At 37.0% G+C, this 14,362-nt stretch overlaps 2 protein-coding genes across 2 annotated transcripts; both read left to right on the forward strand.

Moving 5' to 3' along the window:
• The first annotated feature begins 2,119 nt into the window (after positions 1 to 2,119).
• Positions 2,120 to 9,437, forward strand: LOC136676846 (chemerin-like receptor 1). The gene is made up of 2 exons (XM_066654106.1): positions 2,120 to 2,153; positions 6,028 to 9,437. The coding sequence occupies exon 2, from the start codon at positions 6,039 to 6,041 to the stop codon at positions 7,083 to 7,085; it is 1,047 nt and encodes a 348-aa protein (XP_066510203.1). The 5' UTR covers positions 2,120 to 2,153; positions 6,028 to 6,038; the 3' UTR covers positions 7,086 to 9,437.
• Positions 9,438 to 9,446: 9 nt separating this feature from the next.
• LOC136676847 (chemerin-like receptor 1) lies at positions 9,447 to 13,471 on the forward strand. The gene is made up of 2 exons (XM_066654107.1): positions 9,447 to 9,480; positions 10,757 to 13,471. The coding sequence occupies exon 2, from the start codon at positions 10,767 to 10,769 to the stop codon at positions 11,781 to 11,783; it is 1,017 nt and encodes a 338-aa protein (XP_066510204.1). The 5' UTR covers positions 9,447 to 9,480; positions 10,757 to 10,766; the 3' UTR covers positions 11,784 to 13,471.
• The last annotated feature ends 891 nt before the right edge of the window (positions 13,472 to 14,362 follow it).

Consider the following 14,362-nt stretch of genomic DNA (forward strand, 5'->3'; position numbering starts at 1 on the left):
GGAGAGAGCTCCTGAGCCAGTTTGGACCAAGACACTTAATTTGTTTCTCCTTTAATGAGCCAAATCTGCATGAAAACACTGGATGTTTTTCCAGCGTGCAAAAAGACTGGAGAGCTAGCCAATGATAAGGTAACATTCTCTGCATTTTATAAAAAGTGTAAAAATCATGAACAGCGCATTTAAATGTAACCCAGCTTAAAAATGTCCTCTTATTTAATGTATGCTTCAAGCTATATGTGCAATAATTTAATTGTACTTTTTGTAACTTTTTACTGATATGAACCAGAATAGTACATTTTAGTATTTTAAGTTTTTACCACAGAATGTTGTTGTTTTAACCACACAGGGAAAACTTATCAGACAGTGACTTGATGCTGGGCTTGAACCCACAATCCCAGTACCTTGGAGCTATGTGGCAGCAGCACCCAGTAATGGTAAATGCATCAAATATTCCCAAATAACAGAATGAGGGCATTGGTGCATTGTCTGAGCCATGACGCCAGTCCCTTCTCTCTCTTCCCCTTTTTCTGTCTCCTCTCCCTCCTTTTCTCAGACACACAGCTCAGCATGTGCTGTGCAACATCAGGTTTGACTGATGCCCCAGTTGTGCTAATTATGAGCAGAGAGCAGTTGTGAAGCCAGTGGGATAGCAACCTGAAATCATATTGTCAACCATGGGTCACCAAACCTTTCTTTCATTATACTGTTGTTATAACCATTGTGTGTATGTTTTGTGTTCCTTTTTTTTTCTACGTGTCCCTCTCCTTTGGTGTTAAGCCCTAAAGATTTCAGATTGGTTGCAGTATGAGTGGTGTGCTGCAGCTATGACTGCATGTAAAAGGGAGTGGACTGTCGCTGTTTGACACACCTGTGCCATCAGTTTCCCGCCGATCAGGACAAGTAGCTTGGTTTTTAGCATTCACTTATGTATAAAGCTCATGACGGAAATGTAAATTACCATGTTACAAATATGGTGTATATTCCCTGTTTGAATTAGCATTTTTTTTCTCCTATTTTTAAAACCAGGAATCGTGGTAGAACATTATATTTAGCTTTTAGAACTTAGGAAAATGTTTTTATTCTGTTTCATATAAGTGGTCATGTAGGTTTGTTGGGGAATTTGTCTCATAAAATCAACCTGATACTCTGTCAGGTTGCAAGTGGTAAGTTCTCTGGGCCAAAAGTAATCTGAGACTAAAAAACAGTGAAGACTAATGTTGAATTAGTGCCAATGATAAAAAATATCATTCAGACTGGAAAAGTTAAAAAATCAGCATCTGAGATGACATGGTGGGTATCAGTAGTTACAGTATAAGTGATCTGCAGATATGTGAAGGTACCCTTGAGGAGGAGGTTTGAATTGCTATTTGAAAACACATAAGCTTCCCTCAGTGCCTAATCTTTTCCCTGGAGCTCCATGTCAGTTTCGGCACAACACTGCCAGGCATCATTCTGCATGAGTTACAACAGTGTGGCTTCATAAACGTAGAGTGTGTGTGCTTGAATGTTCTGTGTGGAATGCAGATCTGTCTCAGGCGAATCAGACAATGGCAACCACAGAGTGTTGTGCAGCTCAAGTCTTGTATGCAGCAGGAGTGGGCAAAGTCCCACTTGCAAAAGTGAAACGTTCATATCTTCAATTCCCAAATAATTAAAAAGTGTAATTACTAGAAAAGTTGATGTGACCCTATTTTTAGTTATGGTACAATTTAAATAGAAATAGCAGAGATAATCATCCTTAGTGATTGCAGCTTGAAACAGTGAGTAACACCTACTCTCCACCCATTTTTCACAGTGGATAGCTGATGTGTTATACAGCGTGGCGGACAAACTGAAGATATAAAAACAGTGAGCACTGGTAGTTACCTAAGTTTTAGACCTTTTAGATCAGGATTGGACAATGAATCCAGATTTCAGCTGACTAAAGTCCTTAGTCAAGAGTTTGAAGAAAGCAGAAGTGAAAATATGGGGATTTTATTGTTGAGGGAAACAAAAAAGATTGTGCAAGTAGTTTTGTGGAAGTTGGAGGTTCAGAGTTATTGTGTATGACGTTGCACAAGAGAACGCCTCTGTTATAGACTTTATAAATACTTGAAACCAAACAGCTGTAAGAAGCCTCTGGTCGCAGGAATCCCACAACATCATTTTCATTGGTGAGTAATTGCTAGTTCATTTTTTTCTTGAATGAAATACAAAGACAATGTGATGAACAATGAACGATCTAGTCCTATTTAGCCTAATTCTGACATTCTGGAACTGTATGCATTTTCAATATCTGAGTCAAAATAGATTAACTGCACTTGGGTGTTGTTTTGTGGAATAAACATGTCCAGTGTAATTAGGCAAACTCATGGTTTAATTTCATAAATCATAAAGCAAGAATGAAATTTGTCTTATTTTTCCCAATTTTCCAAATTGACACCTTGAATAGATTGTTTTGTTTTTACATCAAATTGTAATTTCTTTGAGGGTTTGATTCTATCCATATTTACATTACTTTTCATTTTATTTATATGAATCCTAATGCAAGCTGATATGCACCATCAGAATGGGTTAGGATGTAGTTTTTCAGATATGTGATTCAAACAACCTTTAAATGTTGGTATGTATATTAAATATGTGCTGCAATTTTATGACATTATTCAAGTGCAATGTATTTACTTGACACTGCTCTGTTTGTATAAGTGTGGTGTGTTATAGTTACGCATTATTCACTCATTATGATGTGTCTCTAAAAACTGTGTAATAACATATTTCCAAAACACAGGCAAATATACTGCCATTACTGTTGGATAAACTCATATAAAAGCACATTTACATCAGTTATAGTATTTCAAATACATGTATTAATGCAGAAGCTCTTAAGCAGAGGAGTCTACACATTGGCCCCACCAGATGTCGCTGTGGAGCAGTGAACAACATAAGCAATGTATACGGTTTTATAAGTACCATTCTTGATGGTTTCACATACCTTTCTGTATCTGTTGTGTAATGTCAGGTACTCATCCATTTAGTGAGCACGGGGCTGGTCCTCGGCTGGTTTATCCAAGTGAGCAACTTAGAAAGTGAGCAAAACACATGTGCACATGTTCAGTGCACTTTCAGTAATGAGCTGTGAGGCACAAACACACTGGCCCCATGCTGAGAGCAGCCAATAAGAAAAGAAAGATTTACAAATGTGAAGACATTAAGTGACCACTGTTAATTGTCTGCATTCATATGCAGCTACTCCTGCGATGAGCAAAGTCACATAGAGAACATTGAGGCTATACACAGGTCAATGAGTCATTATTACATTAAGTAATGATTCTCTTTCATACACATTCACATCCTCTTTTTCATTTCGTCTTTAAAGCAGTGTCAGTCCTTCACACACAGCAATAATCAGAAACACTGGAGGGGCCTTGTGTACTACATACACAATTAATACATTTACATTGACTTACATTTATGATTATTTTCTTAGTGATATAAACATGTGACCGTGGCATGAGTTGAGTCCTATATCTTTTGTGTGTAGTTTCATTCAGACGGTGCTCATACAGCATCACTTAACTCTGCAGAAGCACAGCATATCAGAACAATGCTTAGAGAAAATGTGCACGTATAGCAACGTAACTTTAGCCAATCAGCATCCTCACAAACACACACACACACATGCAGTAACACATGCTCTCTCTCTCACACACACACACAGAGAGAGAGAGAGAGAGAGAGAGAGAGAGAGAGAGAGAGAGAGAGAGAGAGAGAGAGAGAGAGAGAGAGAGAGAGAGAGAGAGAGAGAGAGAGAGAGAGAGAGAGTTTTTAGTATATAGATACATTATCTAATGATATATGACGGCCTAGAAATTCCTAATATCTTTATCATAATATCTGTCTTATCTGCACTAATATAATTAGTATTTTTTGAACAGGTCTGTAATGTATGACACATATAATGTAATGTAGCTTGTATCTGAGCACATTATAGCTGTTTAAATGTTAATCTGCTGATTTGTTTTCAGGATAGGTTCAAAATGACCAATTTCCACAGAGATTTCTACTACAGAGTAGTGCAGTAATATGTGCTAAATAGATATTTTTAAATATTAGTTGTTTTTTTATGTGGTCTGAAAACATGGGATAAAAGACGTTATTATGGTATTGTGCCGCTCTTATGTAGATTGCAGATGAGCTTTAAGCAGCCCAGCTGAACTCCTCTTGATCTGAGTATCACAAAGGTGGGCATGTGTTTATGTGAGAGCACAATGAGCAGAACAAAACTAACACAGGAAGTGCAGAGAAATACGAATGCTAGTTAAATAGAGTCAAAATGAGAAAGAAGACAAATGAGAACCAAGCGAAATCATTAATGAACAGATCTTTTGCTTTACACTCCTCAATCCTTGGGACAGGTCAGCGATGGCTCTTTCTAATGAAAAGCACAGCATCTGAAACTGGTCTTTCTGAACAGGGCTGTTCAGAATCATGCGTGAGAAACTGGAATTGGAAAAGGACTGCTGCTTTCATAAGCTGCAGAAAAAGTCTTTCTTTTCAAAAAATCATTTTGTTCAGCAAGGTAACAGTTTCCCCCTCCAGACTCACGCGACCCTGAATTGGAAATGCAGTTACAGACAATGAATGAAAGAAAATGAACACAGTTTTTAGATAAAAACAATATCCACACAGAAGAATCAAAATATTTGCAGATACAGAAAAAAAGCATAGAATTTTTTTAAAGACCATAAAGCATGAGCATAGTCATTGCTTTTGATTTTTTGTTAAACCATTCCTATAAATCATATAAGGTTCTATGAATGCATTAATAAAGCTTTTTATGGAATATATAACTCCTTATTATACCTGTGGTTAGCCAGTATACTAGTTTAGGTGTAGCATGTGTCAAATAACAACAAGCAAACTGAGTGGGTATAGGTTCTACAATTCTGTGACGTTTCATGTTTCTAGCTTGAAAACTGTGGGATGAGAATATTATTAAAATTTTGAGTGTAGAATAAAATCTTGAACAACACTAATTAATTAATTAATTAATATATTTATAATGCAGTATGAACAGAGTATTTATGGGAAATTCAGCACAATTGCACACAGCACACTGAATTTTTATTTTTAGTTTTATTTTCTACTTAAATTCACAGATAATTCAAAACCCACAACCAGGAAACGACACTGAAAGTTTGTGTTGTGGTAGAAAAAAGTCCATGCTTATCACAGTGAATTTACAAGTGTCAATCTTGTGGCCACTTGTTTATAGAGAATGACCTGCAGGAGACGACATTTACCATAAAGGGTGTAATAGGATGGAAGATGATTCGAAATATTTTTGAGCATATATATATATATATATATATATATATATATATATATATATATATATATATATATATATATATATATATATAATTGTAATTTAATTTACATGTGACATATTTGAAAAACTAAAATATAAAATATGGAATGTGCAATAACCAATTCACATTTGACTATTTATACATTTTTATAATTCTACAATGTACATTATGCAAAGGGCAGCACAGTGGCGCAAGAGGTAGTGTTGCTATCACACAGCTCCAGTGTCCTGGGATTGTGGGTTTGAGCCCCGCTCCAGGTGACTATCTGTGAGGATTCCTATTTGAATAAGCCTTTCTAGAAGGTAATATAGGCCTGTTTCAGCTGTAATGCCATGTAGCTTGATCTATGACCTACAGTAAAGTGTTACTGTATATTCAACAATCTCAAGAGGTACTCTGGAGGGATCTACCCCAGTGTCACTGGGGACCACCCCTGTGTCGTGTGGGATACCTCCCCAGGGTCATTAAGCATATCACCCTGATGTCTTTGCATCATGAAGGGTACTACCAAAGTGTTCTTAGGGGAACAACCCCATGTTGTGATGGAATCACAAATGTCAAGAAAATAATTAAATATCAAGAGATAGCAGCCCAGTATCTTGAAGAATGCCATTGATGCTCTGAGATTGTATATATAATATAAGCAGAACATTAAAACATGCTCTTGTCTTTACAGGTATTTTCTCAATGGCGGACGCAGAGTTCAGCTTTGATTACAATTCGTTTGACTATAACAGCAGTTACACACCAGTCAACCTGAGCTATGAAGGGCTAGCTCACAAAATCCATCCAATATGTTCTGGAGAAGGTCTCTGCATGTTGCTGTTTGTTGTCAATGTGCTCATTATTTTTCTGGGGATAGTTGGGAATGGTTTGGTCATTTGGATCGCTGGGTTTAAGATGAAGAAATCCGTCAACACTACCTGGTATCTCAGCCTGGCATTATCTGACTTCATCTTCTGTGCCGTCCTGCCATTCAACACCATCTACATGGCCACCATGGACTGGACCTTTGGACTCTTCATGTGCAAGTTCACATCCTTTGTGATGTTCCTCAACATGTTCAGCAGCATCTTTCTCCTGGTGGTCATCAGCATGGACCGCTGTGCATCTGTCATGTTCCCCGTGTGGGCACAGAACCAGCGCACCTTAAAAATGGCCTCTGTGATCGTCGTTCTGGCATGGGTGACCTCAGTGGCCTTGAGTATCCCCTCAGTTGTCTTCCGCGACGTCCAGGAGCATCTCGGTATGAGCCGCTGCATGAATAACTACACCGCAAGCGAATACAGCCACAGGACTGTAGCACTGAGTAGGTTCATCCTTGGTTTCATCATCCCATTCCTGATCATCATTATCTGCTACTCGATCATCATCTTCAAGTTAAGGAGCAACCAGATGGCCAAGTCCACAAAGCCCTTCAAGATCATGACGGCACTCATCGTGACCTTCTTCATTTGCTGGTTGCCGTACCACACCTTCGTGCTCATGGAGTTGAACCAAAGCCTCCCGAACCACATTCTCGCCCATGGACTCAGAATCGGGACCTCCGCCGCCTCCGCCAACAGCTTCCTCAACCCCATCCTCTATGTCTTCATGGGCAATGACTTCAGGCGGAAGTTCAAGAGCTCCTTCTTGTCCAAGATTGAGAACGCAATCGGAGAGGAAGGTCGCACACTGAGCCGTTATTTGTCCCGCTCTAGCTCTATGGATGCCAGAGCTTCTACTCATATCTGACATATTGACTTGATGCTCTAATGTGACTGTGTCACGACTGTGTCATGGCTTTATATACTGACACCCATGTACATAAATTATGGACTTGATAATTCAGGTCTCTGGGTTTCTAACAGGGCTATAAATGCTAGCACAACACGGGCAGAAGCCCAGCTGGTTATATGCAGTATGTTAGCATGACATTCTCCATGATTGTAGCCCTTTTGTACAACCAAAGCTTTAAGTGTCTTTTAAAGTGATAACTCTAGCATTTAGCGCTTTAGAGGGTACAGAGCTGTACATGATCTATGGATGAATTAGGAGAAATCTGACACAGAGACCAGCAGAATGGAATATTGACTGTAAATATCATAGATGCCTAATTGTTTTGTCTTTTGGGGTCAGTGTGCAATATTTCTACTGGGCTGAGTTTGGGAAAGACAAACTAATAACTTTATATGACCACAAGTGTGTCCACATAAGTGATTTCCACTGTTATAAGTGACATCCGTCACTAAAACATCTCCCATTTATTTCAGAAGGAATTTTGGGCAAAGGGGTATGTACATATTTTGTCTAATATTGTTTAGAAATTAAGAAAGACAGGCTTCAATGCATTTGAAAAAATATATATTTGTTATACATATTATGTATTCACATTATGTATGTCAAATTATTTTATTATTCATCAAAATAATCATAATGAATTGTTTAACAAATATGTTGTTATAAAGCTTATTTTGCCTACATTCTTAAATATAAAGATGCTACAAAGGATTCTTTGAACGATGCCACAGGAAAAAAAAAAGATATGAAGTCTGTTCAAGAGACGTGTGCGTGTGACAAACCCTTTAAAAGTTTAAAAATCCATCACTTGATTTTAAGGTTCCTTATTAATTTAAATGAATTAGTAAACAATGTTCTTTATGGAACCAAAAGTGGTTCTGAAATGGCATCGCTCACAGAGCCCTTTATAGGACCTTTATTTTTAAGAACGTACATTTTTAGATATAAGAATGCTTTTTAAAAATTGAGGAGAAAACCAAGCAATTCATTTAACCACAAAAAAAAAATGTAATCAATTTTGATGAACCTAAAAAAAAATGACTCATCATTTTTTTTATCATTACACAGCCGTGTAATGATGTAGTGTCTACATCATTAAGAGACATATATACTCAAAAGCAATGATACTCTTTACCTAGGAATTTATTTATGTCCTGCCTACAATCTTTATTTAATGTATCATGGAGAACAAACTTTTTGGATTCATTTTTTAATGGTATATGGTTCTACACAGAACCACTGCTTTTGCAAATGAATCTTATAAAGGTTCCTTAATTGTTTACAGTCTGTTTATTAATTGTTACTAATTAGTTTGTAAATGAATTAAGAGTCATTAATAATAATTTATATCACAGATAGAAAGTGAAACAGTGACGTGCTGTTTGCCAAATAGTGAACCCACATCCATCTACTGTAAAATCTCAGATCTCTGGATGCTGACCTCACTTTGTGTTCTCCTTCAGTCGACATTAACTCTGTCAGTTAATGTCCAGTTTTAACCAGTTAACCACCAATAGAATGTCTTTTTAGACATATATCCTAATGTGATGCACCTTAACATATATCATATAAAAACACATTCTAAAGTCTCAGGATCTTCTTTATTTCAACATTTTCAGTAAGATCTCTGACACTTCTTTTAGACAAAAAATAAATAAATCAGTCACTGTCACTGTATCCCCTTTTATCTCTGTGTTACAAATAATTATTAATTACATTTAAGGTGGTTACAACCTAATTAATAAAATGTATTTAACAGATTTTTAAGCCATTTCTAAACCTTTATAATTGTAGTCTTAATTTAAAAGTGTACTGTTTCCGTCTTTCTCTAGAGGCCTTCACACTCAGCCACAAATGAACTGTAAATCATTCCGCAACTTCATTACGAATAAATATATTCATGAAGAAAATACAATGTCATATATTGACGTTTATCAGATTTTACACTGCATTTATTAGATTTACAGCAGCAACCCTCCACAGACACTGTGTGTGACATTGTGTGGTTTGCATGTCTGCACTGTTTGGTTGTATGATTGCAAAGTGAGCGTGTGGGGGCTGTAGAGAGGGGAAGTACATGATCTATCAGATAAATGCAAGATAAATACCATACTTGCTGTGGGACCCTGTTTTTTTTTACCCATTGAGGCCTGCTGCCAAACATGGGCAGTGGAGGCGCTACAGCCACAAAGTGTGTGTGAATATGTGGTTGCTCTTGAATTTCTGAGAAGTAAATGAAGTACAGAGAGGAACTGAGCGTCTTGAAATTGGACCAGTAGAAAAAGTGCCTCATCATAAGGCAACAAAAACTGAAAAGCCTGCAACATCGTGCTGCAGCAGCGGCCAGCAGGTAAGTTTTTTTTTTTTTTTTTATATAGAAGCAAACAGGGCCCTGTATGCCGGCAGAATATGTAGAACATTTATTTGCGTTTAATTGCTCAAGTCTTGTTGCGTTTCTCTCAGGATGTTGAGCCATTCCCTATTTTTGATGACCTCAATCAAACTTGGTCATTTCCAACCACTGCAAATATTACTTGTGGGAATTCTGACCGAAATAATCAGTATAATAGACACACACTACATCTGCTCATGACCTAAAAGAATGACACTTTACTAAATACACAGGGGTACACCCACATCAAAGTGAATATGGCATTAACAGTTGTTTGCAGACTATTTCTTTGAACATGAAATATCAATAGAGAAATACCACAAACGCCACAGCATCCTTTTAGAGCTTGGTCTTTCTGCAAAATAAACTCTTGGCACTTGCCATCACATGAACAATGCTGCATATTACAGGGGGAAAATGAGAGTAAGGAAAAGAATGAAAAATGCAGATGGAAAGGGAGAAGTGATATTATCACACCTCCAGAGGATGTAACAAAACTACTTTTCCTGTGACTGCACTTCTCAACAGCACTAGTTTCTTCTTTACTACGCTGAAATAATACATTTGAAATTCTGTAACCCAGTCACAATTCCTCAAAGGATATAGTTATCATGTCCATTGAAAAGTGATTGACTAGAGTGGACTAATTTAAATATTAACAGATTGCTAAATCATACTAATTAACACTTTATTATCTACTGTGAAACACAATCTAGACAAAGAAAAAATATTGAGTCGGTCTGCTGAGAGTTCAGAGGAATGCTCTACAAAAATGTATTTAAAAAATGGTTTCCCACAGGCATGCGTAAACTAATTCTAGAACTTGGTATTATTTCATGAAATGATTTATTTATTTAGAATCACTGGGGTGTGGCTGTGGAACAAAATATACAAAATATACACATTTGGCAACTTCAAACATCTCAGTCTTGAGCATAAATCACTTTTGTTTATATATTTTAAAGGAAAGACATCTTTAACTTCAAAAAGGCCACTCAGTAGATGATGTTCTACACAGTTTAAAGTCTTCTTAAATGTCAAATGTCAACTACAATTCAAAGTTTCTGTAACATGTGCATGAATTTAATATAAAACTATAGGAATGTAGAATTTTTAGGCTAAATTTCAAAGCTAATTATAGATGTCGGTTAAACCTGGCCTGTATATTTATACCTGAATAAAATTTGTTTTAAATCTGCAGTGCTAATACCTTTCTGCTTTGTTTGGTTTATAGAAAAAAAAGCATGAATTCAACCCAAGAGAGAGAGCCAGACTATCCTGACTATGACTATACTTACACAAACATTGCTGACCCAGTTACACCTCCACTACCTGATAGAGATTCATCCTATATTTACTTGGCAATAATCAACATTGTCGTCTTCATCCTGGGAGTTGCTGGAAATGGTTTGGTGATCTGGATTGCAGGCTTTAAACTAAGGAAGTCAGTCAACACCACTTTGTACCTGAGCCTGGCTGTGTCTGACTTCCTGTTCTGCTCCTTTCTGCCCTTCGGTGTTGTTAAGTTGGTGAAAGACGACTGGATCTTTGGGCTCCACATGTGCAAGTTCACTTCCTTTGTGATGTTCCTCAACATGTTCAGCAGCATCTTCCTGCTGGTCATCATCAGTGTGGATCGCTGCGTGGTTGTTATGTTTCCTGTTTGGGCTCAGAATAAGCGCAGTGTAAAAAAGGCCTCTGTGATCGTCGTGTTAGCCTGGATCATCTCAGCAGTGTGTGGCTCACCCTCTGTGTTTATTCGTGAAGTAACATTTCTTCAAGAGAAAAATGTCTGCTACAACAATTACCCTGAAGGCAGCCAGTCTGTCATAGTCTCCTTCAGATTCATTGTGGGGTTTCTGGTACCGTTCCTGATCATTATCTCCTGTTACCTTTTCATCATACTGAAGCTGAAGATCAACCAATCAGCGAATTCCAAAAAGCCATTCAAGATCATGACGGCACTCATTGTTACTTTCTTCATCTGCTGGCTGCCGTTTCACATTTTCGCTCTGATGGAACTGAACAATTACAAAAACAAGAGTATTCTCCAAACTGGACAAGTATTAGGTGCCATTTTTGCCACCGCCAACAGCTGTATGAACCCCTTTCTTTATGCCTTCATGGGGAAGGATTTTAAGAGGAAATGTTCTGCAATTATTTCCAAGATTGAGAACGCAATTGAGGATGAAGGCCGGAGCACAATTAGAGCAACATCTATCACCACGTCTGGGGAAAAAAGACATTCAACTGCCGTTTGAAGCTTTGAGTGACTTTCAAAAGACAAAAACCACTGAAGAGAGCTGTGAATTTTAGCCAAGTAATCTCTTCATGTTTTCATGATTTTTATTGTCAATTATAAACCACAGCCAACTATATTCAATACTTTTTAGTCTTTTATAGTCGTTATACATTTGATTAGAAAAATCATATCTATGTATTCAGATAGAGACCTATTCATGGACAGCTAATGTATTTAAGCTAAATATGACTGCTTTAGGGGCGCAGCAGGTTAGTGTCGCAGTCACACAGCTCCAGGGACTTGGAGGTTGTGGGTTTGAGTCCCGCTCCGGGTGACTGTCTGTAAGGAGTTTGGTGTGTTCACGTGGGTTTCCTCCTGGTGCTCTGGTTTCCATCCACGATCCAAAAACACACATTGGTGGGTGGACTGACAGCTTAGAAGTGTCCCTAGGTGTGACTGTATGTCTTCCTGCAAAGGAAAGACTGTTCCTGCCTTGTGCACAGTGAGTCCTGCTCTCAAAATGTTGTTAATACATAACTTCAGCTTTGACTAGTACCAGGAGAGCCGGCATGTTCAGTAAATATGCATATATACAAAAAATTTATGTAATGTCAATGTCCTACATTTGGTCATTCTAAACACTTTTTGACAGATGAGTCATTTTGTAAAACAACATCACCCTAAGTCTGGGCTGAGGATTAGTTAATGGAGCAGTCATCCAGTAGCCAATCATCAAGCTCCACTAAACACACTATTTTTTATGCCACCGCTTCTATGTCAGCAGGCTACTAATACAAAGTTAATCTAAAATTATTTGCTTTGTTAATCGTGCTACAGATGGATTTACTGCTGTTTAGATGTTGCAAATTGACTCTTTTTTATGCACAAAAGTGGCACTATATCCTTCTAGATTATTTTTTTAATAAAATGTGGCATAGCTAATCAACAGGTAAAATCTCCAAACTATTTCTCATAAATATTCAACAGTTTTTGCCAAGTACTTTATAAAGGACACCCATACAACTGTTGTAAATAATGGCATAGAATGTGAAATGTCTGGCCTTGAAATAAATACCTCAGGTGACCAAGTTTGTATACACCTTCCCATTCATTTTTTTTTTTAATTAGGGCTAGATCAGCTTCTGCTTCTCTGGGAAGGCTTGCTGAGGTATGGATTGCAATTAGCTATGCTTTTCTACAAATGTTGTGCAATCTATGTAAATACAATATATACAATATATCTATGTAAATGCAAATATAGTAAAATATGTATTCCGTTTTTTGTTTGTTTGTTTTTTTTCTTTTCTTTTCTTTACCTCAGAAATGTATTAGTCTTTTCCTAATTAGCTATTAGGTGAACTCTCCCTATGACACATGATGCCACTGTCCTCCAAAGACCCTGGAGTCCTTTCAGAAGTTTTTACCATGATAGTTTTAAAGGAAGCTGACGTACTAACACCTCTTTTGACAAAAAATGTCTTGTGAAATCAGACAACGCATGGTTGAGAACGTCTTCTGCTTCCTGTATGAGTTTAAGTGCTTTATCAGAATTTCTGTATAATTCATGATAAGCATCAGAATCGCCTACCAGCTCTGTATCTGCACAATGTATATGTATCTAAACACAAATAGGGCATTAATATCTGTATTTATTGGCTTTTGCGCATTTTTGTACTTGTATCTATTTTGTTTGTATTTTTAAACATATTTGTGTATTTTATATATCAAATATATATATTTCTTTATATTTGTATTTGTACATTTATTTCAATGCCAAATAAAAGCTCCTTATTATGTCCTCATTTATGTAGTTATTAATGTACGTATTCCACATGCACTCCATACGGCTCACTGGGGTTGGATTACCAATGGACCAGACTCCTAACTCCCATAGGAAAAACAATAATGAAATCTCCTAGGGGTCTCAATAGTTTGTCATAGACTCCTCCTGAGTCTTAGCTGAGCTCAAAGTAAAATTTTATATCTGCTCATCTCTTGCTGAGACATTAATGCTCATGTTTATATATCTGTAGCTTAACTAAAGAAAGTTAAAGACCAGATTTTATCTGGACAGCAGTTTTTCATGTCTCCTCTAAAGACGTTAGGGCAATTTCCTTTAATAAAGAACCAGCAGAATCATCTTTTAAGTGTGTACATCAGTTTCTGGATATGCGATTTGACCTTAATAATGCTCATGCAACCCTAAGTCTATCACAGCTACACGTTTGATAGATAAAGTGATAAAGTTGCTCTCAGTATTGAGATATCATAAATGTCAAAATTGTCATTATTGTATCTATATTTATAACTTTTGTATGGTTAAAACATATGCTTTTAACATAAGATACAGGGATCAAGAGCATTAGGAAGAAAGACTCAAATTTAAAAATTGAAACTGCAAGAGATTGCAAGTGGAACCAAGATTAAAAATGATATACTCCCTGATAACACGTGAAAGACGAAACAACATTTAAAAGCTCAAGCTCACTAAGAGCATGTGAACTTTAAACTTTGATGAAACCAGAACTCATAATCAGAAGATTCCATGAGGAACTTGAACTAAAGCGTCAAACCCAGCCTCAAAATGTAGTAATATAC

The sequence above is a fragment of the Hoplias malabaricus genome, chromosome X2, assembly GCF_029633855.1.
Source record: "Hoplias malabaricus isolate fHopMal1 chromosome X2, fHopMal1.hap1, whole genome shotgun sequence".
In the NCBI taxonomy this organism is placed as follows: domain Eukaryota; kingdom Metazoa; phylum Chordata; class Actinopteri; order Characiformes; family Erythrinidae; genus Hoplias; species Hoplias malabaricus.

Bases quoted from the DNA above. Each gene is read 5' to 3' on its own strand.
- LOC136676846 (XM_066654106.1), top strand. From the start codon at position 6,039: ATGGCGGACGCAGAGTTCAGCTTTGATTACAATTCGTTTGACTATAAC.
- LOC136676847 (XM_066654107.1), top strand. From the start codon at position 10,767: ATGAATTCAACCCAAGAGAGAGAGCCAGACTATCCTGACTATGACTAT.